The sequence below is a fragment of the Acinonyx jubatus genome, chromosome C2, assembly GCF_027475565.1.
Source record: "Acinonyx jubatus isolate Ajub_Pintada_27869175 chromosome C2, VMU_Ajub_asm_v1.0, whole genome shotgun sequence".
NCBI classification, from domain to species: domain Eukaryota; kingdom Metazoa; phylum Chordata; class Mammalia; order Carnivora; family Felidae; genus Acinonyx; species Acinonyx jubatus.
The window spans coordinates 27,303,827-27,331,771 of NC_069384.1; the positions used below are offsets into that span (position 1 = coordinate 27,303,827).

Sequence of the window (27,945 nt, forward strand, 5' to 3'; positions counted from 1 at the left end):
TTAAATAAATATGGTAACAAATCAAACAAGCAGTTCTTATTATATAGTTAGCTCTTGTAATAACAATTTCAACACATAAAGGTTATCTATTCGATTGAAGTATGAGAAAAATCTTCCAAGTGTATATAGTTGGTGTTCTCAACATTATAAACTGTAGGGATGTGTGTATATATGTATAGTGCTGTCCAGAATGATATAATCAATGTAGAAATAGTTGTTCCTAGAATGCATTTTAAAAAGGAGTCCTAAGAAACAAGTGTAAAGGAATAAAACATTTGGCTCCAAATGCTTGTTATTTGATCCAAAAACAATACACCATTACAGCAATCACAAAGTGCATTGTCTGAATGAAAGTGCTAAGTTATAGAAAACATGTATTTTATGTAAGTATAATAAAATCCATCATCGATGATAAAGGGTAAATGTAAAAGTTTTAAATGAAAGAAAACTAACCTATAATTTTTCTGTTGTACTTCCTACTCCCCCTCAAATGCCTTATATAGATAGGTTTTAAAAGTATAAATACAATTTTAATCCACAAAGTAATTTCCAAAATACCCTTAATTTTCTGAGCTCAATTTCTTTCTTTTATGACCAAATCTAAGTTAGCACAGTTTTTTGAGACATTCCTTGCTAAGAACAAGGATGAAATAAATGGGCTTTTGAAAATTTAGTGTATTTCTGCTGAGAAGCATATTGGAAAAGTAAAATAATTTATTTAAACATTTTTGTTCTCAGCTAATTTCCATGGCTAGAAAATCTTTTTGCATTTCAAAAGGCAAAATTGTAAATGATGCTAAATGCAGCTACTACATTTGGCTAAATTATGAAAATATCACCACATGCAGAAACTATCCAAACTATTCTTAGTCTTTTAAAAAAAAGACTTATCAAAGTATAACTGATGTACAATATACTGTACATTATAAAGCACATAGTTTCCTGAGCTTCAGACATGTATACATCCATGAAAGCATCACCATAGACAAGACAATGTACCTATCCATCACTCCCACAAGTTTCTTCAAACTTTACTCCCTTTCCCTGATCATCCCAGGGCAACCATGGTCACTTTGTATTTTCTAGAAATTTACACAAATCAGATCATACTCTATGTACTCATTTTAGTCTGGTTTCTTACGACAGAAGTGATTATTTTGAGTTTCATCCCCAAGACTGTGTGTGTTAACGATCCATTCTGTCTTAACGCTCAGTAGTATTCTAATTGTCTGATTATCCCACACTTCTTTATCCAGTGACCTATTCCAGCTGTTGTGGCTATTACCATACATGTCTTTGTGTGGACATATGTTTTAATTTCTCTTGAGTAAAAACTTGGAGAGAGCTTAGGTTGTATGTAGATTTATTTTTTCAAGAAACAACCAAACTGCTTTTGCAGAAGCGTTATACATGTTATATTCCCACTGACAGCTTAATAAGAGTTCTAGATCCATTTTCTATGTCATCTGGATATGGGTTATATTTTTAACTAGTTCTTCCAGTGGGTACAAAATGGCACCTCTAGTTTTAATTTCCATTTTCCTAAGAAATAATGTCAAGCACCTTTTCATGTAGTTATTTGTCTGTAGATCCTCTTTGGTGAAGTGTCTGTCCAAATATTTTTCCCAGAACAGTAATAGCTTATCTTATTATTGACTTATGCAAGTTCTGTATATATTCTAGATACAATTCCTTTATCTGATACGTGTTTTGCTAAGTGTGCACTTTATAGTATACAGTATATTGTACGTCAGTTACACCTTAATAAGTCTTTTTTAAAAAAAGACTAAGAATAGTTTGAATAGTTTCTGCATGTGGTGATATTTTCATAATTTAGCCAAATGTAGTAGCTGCATTTAACATCATTTACAATTTCACCCTTTGAAATTCAGAAAGATTTTCTAGCCACAGAAATTGGCTGAGAGCAATTTGCTCCCAGTTGTGGCTTAACTTTTCATTTTGTATAAATTTTTCAGATAATAAGTTTTTAATTTTGATGAAGTCCAATTAATCATTTTTTTTATGATTTATGTCCTTGTTTTCTCCCACTTAAGAAATCTTTTCTTAACCTAAGGCATTAAAATTTTCTCTAATGTTTTCATCAAGAATTTTTAGTTTGTTTTCTTTTAGGTCTATAATCCATTATCAGTTTTTTTCATATATTTGAAAAAGATACGTTCTGTAAGGGCTGAGGGTTATCTTTTTGTCTACGATACCATCAGTTTAGAAGATTTTCCTTTGTCTACTGAATTGTTTTGTCAATTCTCATTAAAATCAACTCACTCTATATGTGTAGGTCTATTTCTGGATTCTATTCTGTTCCATTGATCTGTATGACTAGACTATCTTTTCACCAAAAATAATGCATTAGAGTTGATTCTTCCAACATTGTCTTTCTTTTTAAAATTACTATGGCTATTCTAGTAGTCCGATTTTCCATACAAATGTAATATCAATTTGTCAATTCCTATGAAAAAGCCTGCTGGGATTATGATCGGGATTGCACTGAATCTATAGATTAAACTGGGGATAATTGATATCATAACAATCAATATTGAATCCTCTCATCCTTAAATATATCTATCTCTTTAATTTCTCTCAGCAAAATTTTGTGGTTTTCTATAAGTATCTTTTGTCCACTTTACCCCAAATAGTCCACATTTTATGCTACTGTATATATGTATTTTTTAATTTAAATTTCCCACTGTATTTAAAGTTTATTTTGAGGGGCGCCTGGGTGGCTCAGTTGATTAAGCGTCCAACTTCGGCTCAGGTCATGATTTCAGAGTTCATGAGTTCGAGCCCTATATCAGGCTCTGTGCTGACAGCTGGAAGCCTGCAGTTTGCTTCTGATTCTGTGTCTCGTTCCTATTCTGCCCCTCCCCTGCTCACACTCTGTCTCTCTCTCTCTCTCTCAAAAATAAACATTAAAAAAAAAATTAAAGTTTCTTTTGAGAGAGAAAGAAGAAGAGGGGGAGGAGGAGAGGGTGACAGAACCCCAGAAGGCTCTGTGCTGTCAGTGCAGAGCCCGACACAGAACTCGAACTCATGAACTGTGAGATCATGACCTGAGCTGAAGTCAACAGCCCAACACTTAACTGACTGAGCCACCCAGGTGCCCCTAGAAATAAAATTGATTTTTGCATGTTTGCCTCATATCAGGTAACCTTGCTGAGTTCATTCCTTGGTTCTACCATCTTTTATTTATTTTTGTACAGTACTTAGAATTTTCTACATAGACAACCAAGCATATACACAAAGACACCTTTATTTCTTCCCTTCTAATCTTCATGTTTATTTCCTTTTCCTGCCTTATAGCACTGGTTAAGAACTACAGTCTACTGTTTAACAGAAGTGGTGAGGACAGATATCCTTGCTTGCTCCTGATTTTTGGGGCAAAGCATTCAGTCTTTCACCTAAGTATTATATTAGTTGTAGGCTTTTCATAAATGATTTTTATCAAGATAAAAAAGCTTCTTCCAGTTTCTAGTTTCTGAGAGATTTTAGGTACATCACCTTTTGTCAAATTCTTTATCTACTAAGGTGATTATATGGTTTTCTTCTTTAGTCTGTTACCATGGTGAATTAGACTGATTTTTGAACACTAAACCAACCTTGCAGTCTACATAAACTCCAGTTGCTGAGGTAGTATCCTTTATGGATGTTTCAAGAGTTATTTGCCACATATCTGCTACAACATTTTGCTTTTATGTTCATGAAGAATATTGGTCATTAGTTTCCTTTTCTTGAAATATCTTTTTCTAAGGGTGCTTGGATGGCTCAGTCGGTTGAGCAGCGCACCTGGATTTCAGCTCAGGTCACCATCTTGCAGTTCCTAGGATGGAGCCCTGTGTCAGGCTCGGTGTTGACAGCACACAGCCTGCTTGGGATTCTCTCTCTCCCTCTTCCTCTGACCCAGCCCTGCTCACACATGCTCTCTCTTTCAAAATAAATAAACTTAAAAAAGTATTTAAAAATTAAAAAAAAATAAAAGAAATATCTTTTTCTATTTGGCTTCACAGTAATGCTGGGCGCATGGAATGAACTGGGAGGTTCTACCTCATTCTCAATTTTCTGAAAAAACATGTAGAGAACTGGTATTATTCTTTCCTTACATGTTTGGTATAATTCACCAGTAAGCTACTTCATTGTTGAATTTTTTGGTGAGTAGGTTAACTAAAAATTCTATTTCTTTATGTAATATAGGGATACTCAGGTTATCTATTTTTCCATCAGTGAGCTTCAGTAGTTTGTGGCTTTCAAGATATTTGTCTATTTATAATATTCCACTATTCTATTTTATTTTCTAGAGAATTTATAGTGATGTCCCTCTCTTTCATTGTTTATACTGGTAATTTGTTTCTTCTTTTTTTTTTGCTCAGACTACCTAGAAATTCATTTTACTGATCTTAAGAAGCAGCTTTTGGTTCCATTAATTTTCTCTACTATTTCAATTTCATTTCTATTTCAATAATCTAGCTCTTATCTTTATTATTTCCTTTCTTCTACTTTCAAATATTAATGTGCTTTTTTTTTCTAATTTCTTGATGTGCAAGCCAATGTCATAAATTTGAAACTATTCTTAATTTCTAATGTGTTTAGTTCATGTGTTTTCCACTAACATCTGCCTTAGCTATATCCTTCTAATTTTGGTATGTTGTGTTTTAATTTAAAATATTCTGAAATTTCCCCTCTGATTTTCTCTTTGTCCCTTGGGTTATTTAAAGGTATATTACTTAATTTTCCATAATCAGAGAGATTTTCTAATATCTTTCTGTTGTCAAATTCCATCTTTATTCCACCTCAGTCAGAAAATATACTTTGCATGCTTTGAATCCTTCAAAATTTACTGAAACCTGTAAATCCAATCTTATTACTTTATTCATAACTAAAGACAGAAATTCCAGAATGACTCTGTCATTTGAAAATTCAAATTCCTTCAGGTGTTTGCCAAACGGAATTCAATTAAACATATTCCCTGCTCATATGCATCTTATCTCTGAGTAGTGGAAAATGAGAAAATATTGTTTATTTGGAAATATTCACCCTTAAACAAGACTTTAAATAATATACCTTATGAGTAATAAGGTTTTAGCTATTTGTATGAAGATTACCACTATTATGAACTATTTATCTCTGTTTTCTCAACATTTGAACACGTTTTGTCATAAGTTTATGACTGTTTAAGCCAAAAGACATTATGAATGGGAGTGGAGAGGGGTGAGATGTTTACGGTGAGAATCCATCTTTATGCTTCTAGTACCTCACAATTCTCCTAGACATTAAAATTACAAACAGTACCTTGGGGCATGTGGGTGGCTCAGTCAGTACACCTGGTGTTTTTCATCACCTCAGCTGAATGTAGCACCAATAAGTGGCTGATAACTACCTATTAGTCCCACATATCTGCTTCAGAGATGTCAGTTATAGTATGTATTGATGTTACCATGCCACATTAAAGAATAACTTCAGCGGCACTGGGGTGGCTCAGTCAGTTAAGCATCCAACTCTTGACTTCAGCTCAAGTCATGATCTCAAGGGTTCATGAGTTTGAGCCCCGCAACAGGCTCTGTGGGGCCAGTGCAGAGCCTGCTTGAGATTCTGTCTCCCTCTCCTGCCCCTCTCCTGCTTGCTATCTCTCTACCAAAATAAATAAAAATAATAAACTTAAAGAATAACTTCATTTGTGAAATAATCTTTTAAAAAACTGCACAGATTCTTCTAAATAAAGGGTTTTTTTTCACAATTGAAGTAGAGATCCTTTTAATTCCTTAACCTAAAGGGACACCTAGACATACTGATCCAGCTACTGCAAGAAAACAAATTTCTCTAGAAAGGTGAAGGTAAGATTTATATATTTCACGGGTACTCAGCTGAACAATCTTAAAATTAGCTCTGGTACATAAGCATGGATGTTATGATCGTTTTTAAATACAACTCTAAAACTAACTTGGTCTTATTCAACATTTTGAAAAATAAAATAAATTAAAACTCTTTAAAGCACTAAAATCCAGAAACAAAAGAGAAAAAGTCAAGATACATATAAATACCTAATTGGAAGCAATATTTCCAAATAATGTCACGTAAATTATAAATATACTTCAACTGAGACATGAGAAGAAAGAGCTGTGGGGGCACTCGGGTGGCTCAGTCGGTTAAGCGCCCAACTCTTGAATTTTGGCTCAAGTCATGATCTCTCAATTCATGAGATGGAGCTCCACGCTTGGCTCTGTGCTGACAGTGCAGAGCCTACTTGGGATTCTCTCTCTCCCTCTCTCCCTCTGCCCCTCCCCAGCTCGTAGGCCACATGTGCACTCTCTCTTTCGAAATAAGTAAATAAACATTTAAAAAAAAAAAAAGGAAAGCATTATTAAAAAAAAAAGGAGGAGGAGAGAACTGTGATTATTAACAAGGTGTGATAATGGAAGCAACAGTCCAAATAATTTCATGGAACAACTGTAATGAGTGAAGGGGTTTTGCTTAATTTCTCTGCAAGTCTGTGGGGTTGTCAGGTAATCTTGGTTCCCTTTGAAAATGGCTTGTTTAGGCTTGCTTACCAGCCTGATACTCTACTGCTCAAAGATTATAGCCTGAAAAGCTAGCTATAAATCATTGTATTCCCACTAGTTTGCATTATAAATGTTTCATGTTTACAGAACAAGTGGTTTTCAAATTACACACTAAAAGAAAAATAGGAACGCCTGGGTGGCTCAACTGGTTAAGTGTCTGACTCTGGGTCTAGGCTCAGGTCATGATCTCACGGTTTATGAGTTCAAGCCCCACATCAGGCTCTGCACTGACAGCACAGAGCCTGCTTGGGATCCTCTGTCTCCTTCCCCTGCTCACTCACATGTATGCGTGCTCTCTCTCAAAATAAATAAATAAATATTTAAAAAAAAAAAGAAAAACAGGGGAGCCTGGGTGGCTCAGTTGGTTAAGTGTCCGACTTTGGCTCATGTCATGATCTTGCGGTCCAAGAATTTGAGCTCTATCACACTCTATCTCTCTCCTCTCTCTCTCAAATATAAGTAAACATTAAAAAAAAATTAAAAAAAGAAGAAAAATATAATTCTATTACATATCATTAACACTAAAAGGAAGTCACGCAAAGTTCAATACTTTACGGTAACCTAACACTTTAACTTCTTTGTGCAACCAGTCCCCTTTTAGGGCTACAATTTTTTTTATGACAAGATCCTTAAAGCCCTAAATACTTACATGTATCACCTCCATAATTAATTTCTTACATTAAATATAAATTTCTGCATCAGTCCTACTTTGAAAAACTAACATGAATACAATAACATCATCTGAGGTACTCACTATGAACTATGTACTTCTAAGCCCTTTGTATGTTTTACCTCATTTAATTCTCAAAACCGTATACAATAATTACTAATATTATTTACACCTTTCAGGAAAGGAAACTGAACAGACAGTTCAAACCCTAAATCCACAGCCAGAATACCCAGGCAATCTAGCCCTGATTATGTGTGTGTTCTGTCACGTTATATTGCCTAACAATATAAACTTACAAAAAGGAAGTTATAGATTGGCACTGCAAAGACAGCCAGTGCAAAACTAATCTTTTAAAGGGCTCATCTACACAAAAATTTTTATTTTCACACAATTTTTCGGGAGGCAATTGAAGAAAAACCTTGAATTATAAATTAAAACCTATAAAGTTTCTGAAATTTGACAATTCAAAAAGAAGAAAAAAGCAGGGGCACCCAGGTGGCTCTGTCAGTTGAGCAACACAACTCTTGATTTCAGCTCAAGTCATGATCTCACAGTTCATGGAATCGAGCCCCATGTTGGGTTCTGTGCTTTCTCAGAGCTGTCAATCCCTGCTTGGGATTCTCTCTCTCTCTCTGCTCCTCTCCCCACCCCCCAAAATAAATAAATGAACTTAAAAAAGAGAGAGTGAAAAGCAATTACTAAAGTGACACAATAAACTAGCATATTATTGACACACATGTGAAGAAAAATTCAGATTTACAATATACTGATAAAGAATAGAAAGTTACTATAGTAACTGAGATTAATGGGCTGACATTCAAAATTAACAGTTTCATATTTGATGAGACAAACTGCCCTAAAATCAAGCACAGATAAAAGAATATGATCACACACACACACACACACACACACACACACACACACACACACACACACACAGCTTAAAAATCTTTCATAGTTTTACCTTTTGGTTTCGGGGTAAATCTTGAGCATTTGACGGAGGCTTGTAATTCAGAACTAATCTTCTAAATTCCAAAAGATTGAATAATGACTGAAAAAGAACAACAATTTAAGAAAATCTAGGGGAAAGTTCTATTAACAGACCTATAAAAACATGACTGGTCTTAGAGATTTATTTTTGACAACTATTCTACTTATACACAGGATTGTTGCCACTAGCACAAGACCTATTTTCTCCTGGAGAAGATGTCAAATTTCTTATATACTGACACACTATTCTTTATCATTAACAATATTTATTGTACTGAAAAGAAGAAAATTAATTGTGGACAACACAAAAAATTATACTATATATTAAATCTTTCTTTCTCTATGTGCTTAATAAGCAGTTTCCTCAAAAGGTACACAAATGCTAAGTCTAGAACTTTTTAAACATGTTATATTCACTGAGTTATCTTGAGGTATCAATACTACAAAAATGTAGCACTAATAAATTTATGGGCCAGCTGCTAGGTGATAGAGACATAAAGAAATTACATATTATCTCTATGCTCAAGAAGACACACAGCCCAGAAAGGAGAAAGATATTAGAATAGAAATCTGACTCCAAGATACAATTCTATTGATCTCACAGAGGATGAGAGCATATGAAAGATGTCCACAGGAAAGCTTCCTAGAACTCATATTGTCATCATCATGATTATTTGTTTAAAAAAATGAAATAAAATGCAACTGAAAATAGCAGAACCTGTCATACACAGTAAACACACCAGAGTACTGTTTGCAAAATTTTCATTGTATGCATTTTATATACACGTGTGTGTCAAGTGTTTTACAATGTAAAATATATTCCTTTCTGTTGAAAATCACTATAGGAGGCAAGGATGCATGAGGTCTTAGCAAAGTTGTGTGAGCCAACTTGATAGAACATAAAGGTAGCACCACAAATCAATCATAAAACAAGATTTTGTTTAGGAGTTGGGGGTTGGGAAAACTGGCCCACTATATATAAAGAAAAAACTAGGATATAGATATATAGATATATAGATATAGATGTGGTTTAAAGACCTAAATATGAAATATAAAACCAAGGGTGCCTGGGTGGATCAGTCGGTTGGGCGGCCGACTTCTGCTCAGGTCATGATCTGGTGGTTTGTGAGTTCAAGCCTCGCATTGGGCTCTGTGCTGACAGCTCAGAGCCTGGAGCCTGCTTCAGATTCTGTGTCTCCCTCTCTCTTCCCCTTCCCTGCTTGCTCTCTCTTTGTCTCTCTCTCTCTCAAAAATAATAAACATTAAAAAAAATTTAAAAAGAAAGAAAGATAAAATCATAAAGCTGGCAACAGAAACTGTAGGAAAATATTTTGGTTATCTTGTAATCTCGAAGTATTTCTCAAACAAAATGAACATGTGAGGTAATTAATTTATTCATTCATTTAATAAATATTTATGGAGTACCCACTACATGCAGACACGAGGAGAACAAGAAGCAGAGAATAAAATATATTGAGTCTCTGGCAAAATAAGAATAGTATGGGAAGTGAAGAGTATGCAAGCAAAAAGAAAAAGGAGAAAATGTCCTTCAAATATAGCAGTGTATCAGAGTAACTGTGGAACTTTAAAAAGTACCTAGGTCAGGGGCTTCTCAACAAAGATAGAAAAATAAAGTACCACAGAAAATTCTGAAGTACTTCAAAGAATCAATGGCAAATTTCAAGATGGACAAGATTTGCAATACAGAACTTCTTGATTTATGATGGGGTTACATCTGGATAAACCCTCCCTACGATTAAAGTATCATTAAGCTGAAAATGCATTTAATACACAAAACGTACCGAACATCTTCGCTTAGCCTAGCCTACCTCAAAAGTGCTCTGAACATTTACATTAGCGTACAGGTGGGCAAAATCATCTAATACAAAGTCTATTTTATAACAAAGTGGTGAATATATAATGTAATTTATTAAATACTGTACTGAAAGTGAAAAACAGAATAGGTTGTATGGGTACAGAATGGTTGTACGTATATCATTGTTTACCCTCATGATCATATGTCTGACTAGGAGCTAGCATCACAAAAAAGTACTATACGGCACACTACTAGCCCAAGAAATGATCAAAATTTAGAGTACAACTTCTACTGAATATATACTGCTTTTGTACCACTGTATGTCAAAAAATCATAAACTGAACCATGATAAATCAGGGACCTATACTCTCAAATGTTGCCAGATCTAGTAAGGTAAGGGAAGAAAACTAACTTTTGGATTTGGCAACTGGGAAATCACCTTTTCAGTAGAATGATGGAAGAGAGGCAGCAAGGAGTACTGAAGAAATGGGATAGAAAAATGATAAAATACAGACTGTTTTATGAGTTTAAATAGGAAAGAGAATAATGACAAATTAGGATAATCTCAATCCCACTTCTTTACTCTAAACTCCCATTAGGGAACATTTTTCTTCTCCCTGAATGCCTTTCTAAACAATTATATTTCTTTTGGTGTGGGTCTATTGGTGATGAATTACTTCAGCTTCTGCTTAGTGTGAAATTGTTTTTCTTCATTTTTGTAAGATTTTTGACAGTTATAGAATTTTAGATGGCCAGTTATTTTTTATAGCACTCTAAAAACAGTATTTCTGTTCAGAAGTCAGCTGTCAATCTTCGTTTTGTTTCTTTATAGAGGTGATACAGGCACCTCTTGTTTTAACGCTTCATCTTAATGCATTTTGTAGAGTTCATGTTTTCTATAATTGAAGGTTGATGGCAACCCTTTGTCAAGCAAGCCTATTGGCACCACTTTTCCAACAGCACTTACTCATTCTGTGTTTCTGTGTCACATTTTGGTAATTCTTGCAATATTTTAAAATTTCTATTATTATATCTTTTATGGTGATCTACAATCAGTGATCTTGCATGTTACTAATGTAAACTTTTGGGGGGCTCTGCAAATCATGCCCACAAACGATGACAAGCTTAATCAATTATGTTGTATGTGTTATGATTGCTGCCCCAACTGGCCATTCCTCCTTCTCTCTGACTCTCCTCAGGCTTCCCTATTTCTTAGGACACAACAATATTGAAATCAGGCCAATTAATAATACTACAGTGGCTTCTAACTGTTCATTCAATTGATTTGGTTTTCAACTGTTTGGGCAAATTTCACTGTCATCTTAGTGTAAGAAACTGCCACAGCCACCCTAACCTTCAGCAACCACCACCCTCATCAGTTGGTAGCCATCAATATTGAAATGAGACCCTCCACCACCAAAAAGATTATGACTCATTGAAAGCTCAGATAATAGTATTTTTTAGCAATAAATTATTTTTAATTAAGGTATACATGTTTTTTTTTAAATGTAATCGTACTGTATACTGAATAGGCTGCAGTATAGTATAAACATAACTTTAATACACACTAAGAAACCAAAATATTGATTTGACTTGTTTTATTAAGATATTCATTTTATTGCGATTGTGTGGAACAAAACCCATGTGTCTCTGAGGTGTGCCTATACATCTTTTCCACCTGGCTACTTTTAGGATTTTCTCTTTGTCCATAGTTTTTTCCATTTTATGTGCCTTGGCACAATATTCTTTATGTTTATGCTACTTGATTCCTATTGTTTCCAGTATCTGTGGCTTGATCCCATTCATCACATTTGGAATATTCTCAGGCATCTTTTCAAATATTACTTTTGCTATATTCCCTTTTTACTTTCCCTCTATAACCATAAATGTTATGTCAACACAATTCACCATGTCCAAAATATCTCTTATATCCTCTTATCTGTACTTCATGGCTTCAGTCTGAAAATGTTCTTCAAACCAAATGTCCAGTTAACTAATTTTCTCTTCAGTTGTGTCAAATATACTGCTAAAGTCATCCACTGATTAACTTTATTATATTCAGCAATTCTAAAATTTCTATTTTGCTTTTTTTTATACTTTTTACTTTTCTATTGAAATTCTCAATCTTGCTTTTAATTCCTTCATCATATTAATAGTTATTATAACAAACAATTCAACTTTCAGGTTTCATATTGCCAGTTATTTTAATTTTTGATTATAACTGATTATAACTGATTTGAATACTAAACATTTATTTTTATGTGGAAAAAGTGGAGAAAATTCAAAGTTCTAGATAATATTACCTTCTAACAGAATTTACACATTTGCTTTTGGCAGGCACTAAAACTGGAGTCATTTGCAGTCCCAGATCAACTTAATCCAAACAATACTGAGATGAAGCTGGAATTCAAACACTATGAAGCCTGGCTTATTTTCAGTTCCCACTAATCCAACATTCTAGCCCTCTAGAATTTAACTGGAAGTCTAAGGTGTTTACTAATGCTCCAAGTTTGTACAAAACTATGCTTACCTTCCCAACCACTCAGCAGCCATTTCTGGAACTGTCTCAAGGATAAAATCTGCCCAAAATATGAAGCTTACTCTAAAAATGCTGATCTTTCAGAGCTTAGTCTCAAAATCCCTCACTGCTTTAGTGTTAGATGACATAGTTGATTTTTTTGTTGATGTTCTTTTGGTTTGGTTGAGTTGGGTTCCAGAAAAATATGACCACGTAAGTGGTCTAATACAACCTAATAAGCTACAACTCTAAGTAGAACTTGTGATCATTACAATAAATCACATAAATTAATGTTTTTAAGTCACAAATACTGTATATCCTCAACCATAGTCATAATAGTATTGATCAACCTATTTCTTCAAAAAAAAAGGTGGGGAAAGTTAAATGTCACTGCTGCCTAAACTGTGCCTGTGATTGATGCATCCTGGAAACAAGTATCCTTTCACTGAGTCCGAAGCTAAAAACTAAATTTTGAAGGTCACTTGTTAAAATGGAATTTGGCTAAACTCTTGTTAATAACAGAAAGCTATGAGATGAGATTTCAAATAACTTGTGGAAAACAAAGAGCAATGACAAGAAAGCAAAGGGATATAAACTGTCTATAATGAAGATACTGAGGAAAAGTAAGATCACTTCTCCTTGGTGGATTAGGAAAAAAAAAAAAAAAAAGAATGGTATCACATAAGTTCAGAGTAAGGCAGGGACTGGAAATAGATGGCATGATTAAAAGATGAAAGTCTGTATACAGAGCAATTAAATCTCCATGTCCTTCCCAGATACAGAAGATTGAGACAACTACCACTTCCTTCTGTGGGATACAGGAAATTTTGTCTTTGGATATAACTGAACTGAATGGACTTGGTTTCAGAAAAATCATAGTGTCTGTGTGTGTGTGAGGCAATGAGACTCAGGGCTACAAATAGGAGGAGTAAGTAAAAAACCCTGCAAAGTGATCCCCAATCAACCTTCACACAATCACCTTTCTCTAGGCTTCCTTTTAGAAAGCCAGCAATCATACTTAAAACACAAAGAATCAGAATCCAGCTTGAACCTGAGACAGAGAAATCTGTGGTAAAGGGAACCAAATTTGGAAGGAAGGAAGGAAGGAAGGAAGGAAGGAAGGAAGGAAGGAACGAACGAACAAACGAACGAACAGGGGTGCCTAGGCGGCTCAGTCGAAGCAGCCGACTTCAGCTCAGGTCATGATCTCGCGATTTCTGAGTTTGAGCCCCGCATGGGGCTCTGTGCTGATAGCTCAGAGCCTGGAGCCTGCTTCAGATACTGTGTCTCTCTCCCTCTCTGCTCCTGCCCCACTCACACTCTGTCTCTCTTACTCTAAAAAAAAAAAAAAAAAAAAAAATGGAGAAATGTTAAAAAAATTTTTTTAATTAAAAAAAAAATGAAACAAAGCAAGAAAGCAAGAAAGAGGGAGATAGAGTTAATATGTTTGTGCATACAGAACCATAACAGGGATGTTAGAGGAAATTTTAAGAATAAGTAAATAAAAAATGGAAAGAAAAAAATGGGAAACTGACTACTCCAGGAAAACAAAAAATTACAAAGGGATACTCCTAGTAAACCATTATAATGTTTACAAAATCATAGAAAATGTAAACACTGACTACTGACTATTTAAACTTATGATATAACTATGTTGAGAATGAAAAGAAAGGCAATTCTAGGTACATGAAATGGACAGCTAAATCCTCATCTATCTCAGCAGGAAGGCATGTCATTTAGAAAAATGACAAGAAAAAAATCTAGAACTGGTTGTAGTTACTTTTAAGACTCATCACTATAAGGTAGGGAGGTTTGGGGCAGATTACTGTTGTTTTTCACTATAAGCCTTTTATTGCTGTGGAATTTTGTATTTTCTCTTTGAACCAGGTACTTCTGTTCTTTGCTGAAAATTAAAGAGTTAAGAGAAAATAATGTGAATAAACATGTTAAATGATATCCTAACATTTTTTGAAAACTTATAGCATCTTCTCGATCCCGATCATTTGAGTGAGAGAAGCATCTTAAGTTTTCAATTCCACCATATATAATATATGCTCCTTTTTGGTTCTTTCAGTCACCCATGCAATAATTACCTAAAGGATTCCTCCAATGTGTTAGACACTATACTATATACTGGTATAAAACAATAACCTAGAAAATCTGTGCTCTGCCCTCAGGATACTTGTGGAATTACACGATTTATGAGGAAGGTGACCATATCCTTTATCTTCCAACTAACAACCCTTTTGAGTGTGAAATAGAGTTATAAGACTTATTAATAAGCACCAATGGATCTACAGTAGAAGTGAACTGGGGCCGTACAAGGCAAACAGATATATGAGCATCTTACTTCTGAGCATCTCAGAGGCATCCAAATGGGAAAGGCACCAAGGGCCATCATGAGAATCCATGAATTATACCCCAAACTAGCAAGAAAGAATATATACCTCTAAATGAGTACCTCATTTCACTGATACCCTAGTGGAGAAAAAGAGCACCAATTAGTCCTTTTACATATAACTTCCAGGATAAAAATACTCGACTAGATAACGAGTTAATGCCCAATCTAGGACGGTCAGGCTAATATTGCTAGCATCCAAAAGATTTAAGCCATCCTCTGTACCATCTTCTCCTTGCTTATAGTCCCTTTCTGATATCGTTTCCCTTTTCTCCCAAAATATTGGTGCCAGTATCTAAAAGAACAAGTAAAACAAAGATGTACCCTCTGTAGTCTATCCCCGCTACCTATTCTGCAGTTAGAGGTTTATAATCCAAGTAAATGTCTATAATTGGCAGATATATTTACAAGGAAAAGAAGTCCCAGTTGTTTCACACTAGTCCCGCCAACTAAGTAAATTCCACCCCTGAGAAAACCCTGTAAGTGAAACTTTACAGTACATTTACGTCATAGTTTGAACAAGTTTCAATTCACTTTGGAAAAAAAAATATGAGACTTCCAGCACTAACAAGAGATTTCCTGCCCGACTTTCTTTCATAGATGAAAAATTCCATTTATGATGATAAATTTTTACACCTCAGATGATATCCATGGAATTAAAAAGTAATGTCACAAAATGAAAAAAGATAAAAGATTTTAATTACTAGAGATGGAAATGAAAAGCTACTTAAAAATAGAATAGACTTGGGCACCTGGGTGGTTCAATCAGTTGAGCATACAACTTCGGCTCAAGTCATGACCTCGCGGTTTTTGCGTTCGAGCCCCACATCGGGCTCTGTGCTGACTACTCAGAGCCTGGAGCCTGCTTAGGATTCTGCGTCTCCCTTTCTCTCTGCCCCTCTCCCACTCCCACTCTATCTCTCTAAAAAATAAACATTTAAAAAATTTTTAAAAAATAGAATAGACTTTAAAATTACAGCAAAAACATGGGGCGCCTGGGTGGCTCAGTCGGTTGAGCGTCTGACTTCGGCTCAGGTCATGATCTCGCGGTCCGTGAGTACGAGCCCCGCGTCAGGCTCTGTGCTGACCGCTCAGAGCCTGGAGCCTATTTCGGATTCTGTGTCTCCCTCTCTCTCTGACCCTCCCCCGTTCATGCTCTGTCTCTGTCTCAAAAATAAATAAACGTTAAAAAAATAAAATAAAATAAAATAACAGCAAAAACAAAAAACAAAAAACAAAACCTTGAAGTGGTCTTTTGACAAATTTTTCTTCCTACCCACAATTTCCCAAAACCTGAAGTGTAATGTGTATCCACACACCCAAAAGCCAATAATCTTAATACTTCATTATAACCCAAACTTTTCAAGGCTAGAGGTCATTGTATCTAGATTGTATGCAATTGTATGCAATGTGTCTAGATTTTGCAAAAAATAATATAATAATAACAATAATCCCAAGAACCCTATACTAGCCTATGTTAGGAGTGTAGTAAGGCTACATTACCAGTTACACAGCCACTAATCCAAGGAAAAATTTAAAAATTAGTTAAATTATTTCAAATTTTAAATAGGACAAGCAATTTTTGTAGTCCATTCTCTTCCCCACCAAAAAACACCAAAAATTTGAAAAGTAAAACAAAAGCTAAGATTAGCAAACACCACTTAGAGTAGAAATAGATGGACAACAGTTTCAAATTTGAACTAAGGGGTGCCTGGGTGGTTCCGTCAGTTTAGCATCCGACTTCAGCTCAGGTCAGGATCACACAGATTGTTGAGTTCAAGCCCCACATCTGGCTTTGTGCTGACAGCTCAGAGCCTGCCTCAGATTCTCTGTCTCCCTCTCTCTCTGCCCCTCCCCTGCTTGTATTCGTTCATTCGTTTTCTCTCTTTGTCTCTCCCTCTCTCTCAAAAATGAATAAACTTAATAACATAAAATATTTAAGGATACTATTCTTCCAGGTGCAATCAATTTAATATACAAGAACTACTATATAACTTCAAATCTAATGTTTGAAGAATCAAAATTTTAATTTCCACAATGATTGAAGAACAGATGCCTGCACAAAAACACTTTGCTTAATTTCTTCACTTTAAAATAAAATTCTCAGGGTGCCTGGGTGGCTCAGTCGGTTGAGTGTCTGACTTTGGCTCAGGTCATGACCTCACAGCTCATGGGTTTGAGCCCCAAATGGGCTCTGTGCTGACAGCTCAGAGCCTGGAGCCTGTTTTGGATTCTGTGTCTCCCTCTCTGCCCCTCCCCCACTCATGCTCTGTCTCTGTCTCAAAAATAAATGTTAAAAATTAAAAAAAAAAAAATAATAATAATAATAAAATAAAATAAAATTCTGGGGGCACCTGGATGTCTCAGTCAATTAAGTGTCTGACTTCGGCTCAGGTCATGATCTTGCGGTTAGTGAGTTCGAGTCCCGCATCGGGCTCTGTGCTGATGGCTGAGAGTCTGGAGCCTGCTTTGGATTCTGTGTCTCTCTCTCTGTCTCTCTCTCTCTCTCTGCCCCTACCCCCACTTAAACTCTGTCTTTCTCAAAAATAAATAAACATTAAAAAATAATAATAATAAGTAAATAAAATAAAATTCTGGGAGTGCCTGAGTAGTTCAGTCAGTTAAGCGTCCCACTTTGACTCAGGTCATGATCTGGTGGTTCATGAGTTCGAGCCCTGTGTCAAACTCTATACTGACAGCTCAGAGCCTAGAGCCTGCTTTGGATTTTGTGTGTGTGTCTCTCTCTCTGCCCTTTCCCCACTCTTGCATGCTCACGCGCTCTCTCTCTCTCTCTCTCTCTCTAAAATAAATATAAAAGAAAATTAAAAAAAAATTTGAACCAAGATACTGAAAGAAGTTTATCCTATGAAAACAAAAAGTGGTTATCCCCATTTCTATTAGTATGAATTTAATCATCATTTCAAACAGGACTTTCTTACAATACGGTGTAAAGAAATACAAAGCACCTATTCTAACTAAGAAATATTGATTATTTGCAAGTACTTTCTTCTAACAGTTTTTCTAAAAGAGGCCTCATTAACCAATGAGCCTCATTAGCTGGACATTAAAGTGTAGAGATAGCATCTACTTGTCCAAATACAAGCAGCAAAGCATAATTGAAGACTCACATCACAGCCTTCAAACTGTGCTTCATATTTTTAAAATAAGGTCTAAATTATAAAACTTATATTGAACAACAAAATGTAAAAACTCTTACTAACAGTGCAAAGTAAAGTAAAGCAAGACATAAAGATTCTAATAAAATTGTAGATATTATTGTCAGGTACATGAATAATTAATGTATAATCAAAGACAAGAACAAAGGTATTATTACAGATTTATGTTAATTCAGGTATTCATTAACATTTTAATACCCTGAAAAACAAATAACACAGTATATTACTTAAAACTAGTAAACACTACAGAATTTAGAGACATAAATCTAGAAAACCAAAGGGAATCAAATTGTACGATATTATGTGCCAAACAAAAAAGGGGGTGACAGTTGGAAATTATAACACTGAAGTAGAAAAAAGGTTAAAATTACAGAAGACAATTAACAACTTTATAGAAAATGGACTAAATAACCAGTTAGTTGCTTTAATATCACACAAAAGTTTATACCATCGTACCTACAGATTTGGGAAGCTACAGAATGAAGAGATATTTTAAATATAAGAAAAAATGGCATATATAATGATTTAAACAGTACTCCTCAGGAATACTAAATAATAAGCTATAATTCAACTGTCTTAGGAAAACAAAAGATTTTCCTAAAGGGTCATAAAAATTGAGTATGTTATTATTCATAGATTGTTTTATTTTTTTATTTTATTTTTTTTTTTAATTTTTTAATGTTATTTATTTTTGAGAGAGAGAGACAGAGACAGAGTGCAAGCAGGGGAGGAGCAGAGAGAGAGGGAGACAAAGAATCCGAAGCAGGCTCCAGGCTCCAAGCTGTGAGCACGGAGCCTGATGCAGGGCTTGAACTCACCAACTGTGAGATCATGACCTGAGCCGAAGTCAGACGCTTAACTGACTGAGCCACCCAGGCGCCCCCATAGATTGTTTTAAGGAGATCATTTAATTTCATGTTTTCTAATCTGAAGGATAACATTACCAATGTCTACCTGAGAATAGTAAAGAATTACGACAATAGTATCTCATAAAAGAAAAGTGAAAAAGGAAGGAAGGAAGGAAGGAAGGAAGGAAGGAAGGAAGGAAGGAAGGAAGGAAGGAAGAAAGAAAGAAAGAAAGAAAGAAAGAAAGAAAGAAAGAAAGAAAGAAAGAAAGAAAATTAGTCCAAATTGAGAAGAGGATGCATAACTATGCATACAAAATATTTTTCATTTTAGAATAAGGGTTTCAAGAAACATTTCATTAAGGGCCTTTCAAGTTAAAAAAAATTCATTACTCTTGATTTATCAATATTTATTCTTTACACATCATATGCTTAGAAAATTATGTCAATCTATACCCTCCTCAAACAAATTGTCACCTTATATTAAGAATATAAGTAATTAAAATGAATATAATTCTATGAATAACATCTTCCATCATGTACAATAATTTAATTTGGTTAACAACAACAAAAAATAACAGTTCTGCTTTCATATCTCGGTTATATCCTTCTCAAGATTTGCAGAGTAATACATACAAAATATTTTTTACTCTTTCTACTCTGACAATAACTCCTAACAGAAGGGAGGAAGGAGATTATTTCCAAATAAGCGAAAGGGGTAAGTACCACTCTACTATTAAAGCTTCATACTGGGGTGAGGACAAGAGAAGAGAGAGGAGTATTAACAATCCACAACTAGTTCATTGGACAGAAGGGCATATTAAAACCTTGCTTACATTTATGTTTAAAGTACACAATTTAAAAGACACACACCCCAACCCACTTTCCATTGCCATCATGCCCACCAAGTAAGATCTGCATGAAGATCCTTACCTGAATAACAGCACTAAACCAACAAGTATTGCCAACATTCTTTAGTCCAACAGGAGCTTTGTCCTGCCTTTTTCTATCGTAAGGGTTTCGAGAATCCCTCCAAACTTCTGTAGGCGTCCTCTTTAAACAGGCTTTATTTTCTGCTATGCTGGCTTCAAGAACTCTTAAACAATGGAAAGAAAATGATAAAAAAAAGAAATGCACTATTAATTTAGTGCTGTAACCTAGGAAATAACATACCACAAACTAAGGATTTTAATTACTTAAGCTAGGGATAACGTATCTGGGGAATTAATGTTAAACACTAACTTTACTCAAGCAGAAGTTAGTTTTCTGTAAGCACACAATAGTGGCAAACATATCAAGAGACACGCAGCCTTTTTTCCTAAGAAAAAGGAAATTTCAAATGCAAAAGACAGTGTTATAAAACAGAAAATATATTATGTTAAATTATGGTTCAACAAATTTGAGGTTTAGTACCAGGAACATAGCACCTATATTAAGTTTTCTAAGAAATCACTCTAGTAAATATTTATAAAATAACATAAAGACTAGTTTTTAATAATAACTGCTTTAAATCATCAAGAAAACATTCCTAAACAAACGGCACTTTTACTCCTCTGACCATTAATTTTCCTTTTCTATTAAAAGGGAAAAAAAAGCTAAGGTAAATTCTAGAGTTCTTTCAGTTCTAGGGTTCTATGACTTATGAGAGCTAAATAAAGAGAATACTTATGTGTTTATTTTTTCACCCAAAAGCTTACCTACATACCTATCAGAATAATAAAAGATTTACCTCTTAAAAATAAGCTATCTAAATAATATCTTACATACATCTAAACATGGCAAGAATAAGGCTGCTTTGCTTAATCACGTTTTTCTTGCTCGTAAGCAAGTAACAACATGCAGGAAAACCTTAATTCCCAATATAACTAACAAAGCATTTTGCCTGTTCAAAACGTGTCACTACTCTTAATAAGCATAAGTAATATTCAAAGCGTCTTAACCCATTTTGTGTTAATTAAAAAGACTTTATCAAGAGTAAGTTTTTCCAACATTTTGGCTACTTGTGAAAATCTCATTCATGTTACACCATCTTTATTTTAAAGATTTTGCCCTATAAGATTAATGTCAAATTCATATAGCTATATTCCTTAATTATGGGGGAAAAGTAAATTATACTTTTATCTCTTACAGTATTATTTTCAACATGACATTAGATAAAATATAATAGGACTCAACTTATCATCATTTAAGTTATGTGAATACAGGATAAAGTCTCCGTTTGGGAATCAATGAAACCACATCCTAAAAAATAGCAGGTAACAACATGATAGGTTGAAATGCAAAGATCAAACTCAAAACATTTATAAATGAACACCTCAGGGGTGCCTGCGTGGCTCAGTTGATTAAGTGTCTGACTCTTGACTTAGGCTCAGGTCATAATCTGACGGTTCACGGAATAGACCCCCACGTCGGATTCTGTGCTGTCAGCGCAGAGCCTGATTGGGATTCTCTCTCTCCCTCTTTCTCTGCCCATCCCCCATTTGCACACAGTAAACCCTCTCTCAAGATAAATAAAAAAATAAAATAAAAATAAAAACAAGCAGTTTGCAATACCTCTGTAACTTTTAAAAGTGATCCAATATTAGCAACAGTACTGTGCCCAAAAACCAGCTCTCACATGCAACCACAGCCCATGGGAAGCTTTTTCTTATCAACTATTTACCAGTAAAAGGTACCAGAATCCTTGGAAATATTTAGTTAGGTGACTTGGGGCAGAAGAAAGTAAGAATTTGTCTAGAATAGCCCATTGTTATGAAGTTTTCAAGAACGTAAGAGGGAAATAAAAAGTAAAAAAGCCAACTTGAAAGACACCCTACTGTTCAAGTTGTACAGTTCAATATAATATAATAATAATATATTAGAACTGATTTTGTACAAGGCAGTTAGTTAATGTAAGTATACAATAGGGAACTATAACGCAAAAGTCTGCTGTATATAAGGTATATCTAATTTTTTATTGACTTTTACAAATGAGAGTGCTTTCCTTTGACAATTTTGTTCTTTTTGTAACGCATATGCATATTTAGGAGTATAAATAAAGGAAACTTATTTCAGCCTTGGTAATTAGAGATGAATGAACTAAAACAAGCAATGAGTTCTGGGGAAAGCTGCAAATACCACAAACAGGAAAGAAGAAGCCTCAACTCAGTCATATGTAGATCTCTTCATTCATTATAACCAAAAATATGGGTTTTAAAGAACTAGGTTTATTGTAACATTCCTTAACCACACCACATGGTAGAGCTATCGTACTAAAAGATGGTGGATGGAGAATGCCATGACTCTGTGACCTTGATTTACAGTTTATAACACATTCAGTTTTGTATCACCAGGGACTTACAACACACTTCACTAAGTTTCCCACCACCTCTTCCTGACTCCTAAAAAGCTATTAATACATTTATCACACTGCACCAAAAATATTTATCACTCAGCCAGTCTCTCGCATCAGCATCTGGAGGGTAAAAACACAGATTTGTTTCATTCCTAGAGCACATATGATAACTACTGAGGGCTAAACAAATGTTTACAGTGAAAGGATTAAGATATTAGATGTGGCTGCTGCGTCTCTATTTTTCTGGCAAAAGCCCAATCTCTAACCCAAATATTACTCTATTCCCAAGACCCCATCCCTTTTTATAGTCTAGTATTGGCAAAATGAATATAAACTTTCTATAAAGCCAGGTCCTACATAAATAAGAGTTCCTTCCCTGACCTCACCAAAGTAAAGCCACTGATACTATCCATGCTCTGAAGTACAAAGTATGCAATAGCTACAAATCCAGATATTAAGTCTGCCAGTAGAGAGAAAAAACAAAAAAAACAAAAACAAAGAAAAAAAAACAACACTGCAAATTTCAGAGAGCTTAGAAATAGCTTGTAGCAAAATACAGCATGCTGAGAGATGCAACCCCAAAAGCCACAAATCAAAAACCAATTCCCACTACCCATCACCTGCTTTCTTATCTTCCCAACACTGGTCATGACCATGCAGCAATACACAAAGATGATAAAATGTTTTGCTCTTTTCCTTCTACACTCTACATGGAATATTTAAAGCACTTACTTATGATAAATGTTCACCTTCCCATTAAATTTCTATTGTACTGATTTTGGTTTTTGGGTTTTTGCTAGTTTTATTATGTTTGTAGTGTTAATTATATTTAAATTATTTAAATTGCATCATAGCAGTAATGTAGAAAACATCCCACTTTAGATCATCTGAGTACATTTAGGGAAACATCATACTCACTGAAAAACATACATATCATTTAGGCTGTATAGACCAACAAAAAAGAAAATGAAAAGGAAAGAGGGAAGGGAGGGAGAAGGGAAGGGGAAGGGAGGGGAAGGGAGGAGACAGAGGACTGAAGGAGGAAAGAAAGAAGGGAGGGAGGGGGAGGAAAGAAGGAAGGGAGGAATAATTTTGTAATTTTCCTTTTTGAAAAAAATGGTATTATGATTAGGATCATACTATATCCATAAATCAGTTTAAGGAAAACTGACCATTTTTACAACATTCAGTCCTCCAATTTGTGAAATACAATATGTTTCCAATTATTTACATATTCATTAATGTGTCTCAATGATATTTGCTAATTTTCTTGGAAGTTCTTGCACATTCATTAAATTTATTCTTGTCTTTGACAGTTTTATGTTATAAATGGTAGCTTTTTAAAATTTCTCCCTATCATTCTTTTTGTACATAGAAATATAATTTTTGCATATTGATTATCAATCAACATAGCTCAAAGCATGCTTTTCTTGGAAAGAGTACTTTGTAGAGGGATAATTTGCATATAAGATACACAAATCTTAAATGTACAGCTCAGTGAAACTTTTTACATATCTATACACCTATTTAACTACCACCCAGATAAAAATACAGAAAATATCCATCGTTCTAGTAAATTCTCTCATACCCTTTTTATAGCCAAGAGTGATTTCCCAGGAAATCACCATTCTGACTTCTGTCACTGTAAATTAGTTTTGCCTGTCCTTAAACATCACAGAAATGAAATCATACAGCAGTTACTCTTTTGCATCAAGTTTTAATTGTTTGCAGTTTTTAGTTATTATCAATAAAACTAATGGACTCCTTTCTCAAGGGTCTATACCTAGGAATGGAAACACTAAGTACTAGTATAGTATAGTATATGTTGAAATTCATTATAAGTACCCAGTTTTCCAGATTTTCCAAAGTGGTAATTCCGTTTTACACCCCTACCAACAATATGTGACAGTTCCAGGTACTCCACGTGCTTACCAATATTTGGCATAGTCCTGCTGTTTCATCTTAGCCACTGTGATGGAGGAACAGTGGGGCCTGTTCTCTAAGGGGATGACTTGGCAAGTGTGCACTAACCAGACGGCCGCCACTGCTGCAATCTATCATTACAGCCAACAAGGCAACATGTCAATAATCGTATGTTGAATACAAATTAAGAGATTCTATGTTTCCGACACAGAGGCTACCACTGCCTGCCTGCCAGACATGTGACTGCTTCCAAAAGTTGATATGTTTCTCCTGTGGTGAGGTAGGACACACTGTATGGGGGATGCCTGCCTGTCAATTCTGGAAGACTGACTACAAAGAACCTTTGGCCACTCAGCTCTCCCCACTTACTGGCCTCTGCCCTTCTTGGGACTAGCAGTGGTACCTCACTATTGACACTGTTTCAAGTTACAGTGTTGCTGTTCCCATCTAATCAGTCAATTCTGGCCACAGTCCTGCATTCCTTGAAACTAATCTGTTTCATATTTTCAATTTTTCCAGACCACTTGTACTCTGACAATGTCAGAAATGACTCAAAAAATGAATAGTAATTAAATAGTAATTAAAGCATTCCATGGGTCTTCTATGATCCACAGTTATCTGGTATTGTTGAGCCTTACTATTATTTTCACAAAACTAAAAAGATTTATAATAGACTGCCTCACCTACACATCTTCTTAATGCAGTTTCCTCTCACAACAGCTTCCTAAACAAAAAGGGTAGGAGTTAAGAGATCTATTTTAGGGGTGCCTGGGTGGCTCAGTTGGTTAAGTGACTGACTTTGGCTCAGGTCATGATCTCACTGTTGCATGAGTTTGAGCCCCATGTTGGGCTCTGTGCTGACAGCTCAGAGCCTAGAACCTGCTTCAGATTCTGTCTCCTCCTCTCTGCCCCTCTCCTGCTTGCATTCTGTGTGTGTCTCTCTCTCTCAAAGACAAACATTAAAAACATGTTTTTAATAAAAAAAAAGAGAACTATTTTAAAAATTCAGAATCCTGGGTGCCTGGGTGACTCAGTCGGTTGAGTGTCCGACTTTGGCTCAGGTCATGATCTCACGGTTCGTGGGTTCAACCCCAGCATCGGGCTCTGGGCTGACAGCTTGGAGCCTGGAGCCTGCTTTGGATTCTGTGTCTCCCTCTCTCTCTGCCCCTCCCCCACTCATGCTCTGTCTCTCTCTGCCTCTCAAAAATAAAGAAACGTAATAAAAATTCAGAATCCCACCCTAACTGCTCCTGGACATGATGCTTTTTTCTTTCCCTAAGGGCAACGGTAGGCCATTCTGGTTGGTAAACCCCCTACCCCAGGTGGCTCCCAAACTTAACTCCAGCTCAGACCCCTGGACTTCCTTGTTGGACTGAATGGTCTTGGAGTGTAAAAATAGTCAATAGTCAGTTGAACACACTGCTCACTCAGTTTCTCTACAGTGGCCCATGGAGGCCTATGTGGGAGCCACAATGAGCCCCTGTAAATTTTGTAAAAATTTCTTTTTCCTCTTGCACTTACCCTTCTAGATGAAACGTCAGGTTCAAGTAGAAAATTACTGTAAAAAGAGGTAAAAGTACAACTACGGGAATGGGACATACTGATTTTGTAGCAGTGGAGGCAGTATAACCACCCCACATTCAGTCTTCCAGAACTGCCCTTGGAGCCTGAATCACAAGGAAAAGTGCCCTGGTGAGACTACCCCTCACTGTTTCACTGAGCAAAGAATCCTGGCAGTTCTTTTCATTCATGAAAATCATTTCATGATTTTCATGTGTCTTATTACTGTGTCAACTGTGTCATTTGTCACCTTCACTGTCACTATTTTTAGGATAATTCCTTTTTTCTCTGTGAATATTTTAAAGATATTCTCAGTCCTAAATGTTCTGGAGTATCATTATCGTGACTCTGGTGTGGGTTTCTTTTAATTTTCCCAACTAGGATTTGTTGGGCTTTGCAAAATTATAGGTTATTTTTTCCACTTCTGAAAAATTATAAATTATTATCTCTTTAAATATGGCCTTTGAGCCACTCTCTCCTCTCCTTCTGTAACACCAATTAAAGTATGTTAGACCTACTCACTTTATTTTCCATGTCTTTTAACCTATCTCCGTATTTTTCATCTTTTTTTTTAGCTATCTGTTACAAATTGGAGAATTTCTTCTCCTATTCACCCTGCAGACTAATGTTCTTTAGCTACTTTTTTGTTTCTTTTTTTTGTTTTTATTTTGTTTTAGAGAAAGAGCCAGCACGCATGCATGTGCAAGCAGGGAGAGGGGCAGAGAGAATTCCAAGCAGGCTCCATGCTTGGTGTAAAGCCCGATGCAGACTTCAATCCCGTGACCCTGCGATCGTGACTCCCGTGCCTCCTCCCCCGTTCTTTAGCTATTTCTAACCTATTAAACCTATATTCTGTTTGCTTTTCTGGTCTTACTTTGGTAAGTCTAATTTTCATTTCCAGAAGATATTTTCCATTCTTTTTCAAATGTACTACGTCATATTTTCAAGGATTTCTTATATCCTGTAAAAGCTAGAGCATAACTCTATCAATCACAATATCTAAATACATGTGTACTGCCTATTGCTCTTGCTGATTCTCACGGTAATTTTTTTTTTTTTCCAAGTGTGTGTGGTAATTTTCAGGGTGGGTGCTTACAGAGCTTCAAAAGCTACCGAAGGGGTTCTCTGAGGCCAAGGATAAAGACACCCTCCTAGAGAGACAATATACTTTTGATTCTGCCAGGACCTAGGAACAACACAAAAACAACACCATTCAAAACTAAATTCCCCAGGGTGCCTGGGTGGCTCACTTGGCTGAGCATCCAACTTTTTCTTTTTTTTAATTTTTTTTAATGTTTATTTATTTTTGAGAGAGAGACAGAGAGAGAAAGAGAGTGAGCAGGGAGAGGGAGAGAGGGAGGGAGGGGGGGAGGGAGGGAGGGAGGGAGGAAGGGAGGGAGAGAGACAGAGAGAGAGAATCCAAAGCAGGCTCCAGGCTTTGGGCTGTCAGCACACAGCCCAATGCAGGGCTTGAACCCATGACCCATGAGATCATGACCTGAGCCAAAGTCAGACACTTAACCAGTTGAGCCACCCAGATGCTCCAAGCACCCAACTCTTGATTTCAGCCCATGATCACAGGGTCATGGGATGGAGCCCCACCTTGGGCTCTATGCTGAGCATGGAGCCTGCCTAAGATTCCCTCCCTCCCTCCTTCTCTCTCTCTCCCTCCCCAACTCCCCTGCTCAAGCTCACTCTAAAAAAAAAACAAACAAACAAACAAAAAAACAAAACAAAACAACTAAATTCCCCAAGGGACATTTAAATATGACTGACCTACCAATCAGTAGTACTGTCTCGGGGTTTTGTTTGTGGGTTTGTTTTTCTAAGTGTGGCAAGCTTAGTAGCATACTCCCTAGAATTTGCTTTCTCTCTTTCTCTTTTGCTTACAGTGCAGAGCCTGCTTGGGATCCTGTGTCTGTCTGTCTCTCGCTCTCAAAAATAAATAAATATAAAAAAAAAAACAAAAAACTTTTTTTTTAAATGTTCAACTTAAGAAATTTACCATGAAATTTGTGAGTGCCTACACAGAGGATTGTGAGATATAAAAAGATATGCTGTAACTCATATAATTATAATGTAGTATTCCAAATGTATGAACTCATATTAAAGTACATCTGCTGAAATATAATCATAGTCAAATGAT

General features: G+C 35.6%; 1 protein-coding gene across 5 annotated transcripts in view; it reads right to left on the reverse strand.

Moving 5' to 3' along the window:
* USP25 (ubiquitin specific peptidase 25) overlaps nucleotides 1–27,945 on the reverse strand; it is a 150,431-nt gene that overhangs the window by 76,195 nt on the left and 46,291 nt on the right. For all 5 annotated transcript variants that reach the window (XM_027077518.2, XM_027077517.2, XM_027077521.2 and 2 more), the window contains 2 exons: nucleotides 19,916–20,078; nucleotides 8,204–8,290 (listed from right to left, as the gene is read on the reverse strand). In XM_027077518.2, coding sequence (XP_026933319.1) covers nucleotides 8,204–8,290; nucleotides 19,916–20,078 — 250 coding nt within the window. The remainder of the gene's footprint in view (nucleotides 1–8,203; nucleotides 8,291–19,915; nucleotides 20,079–27,945) is intronic.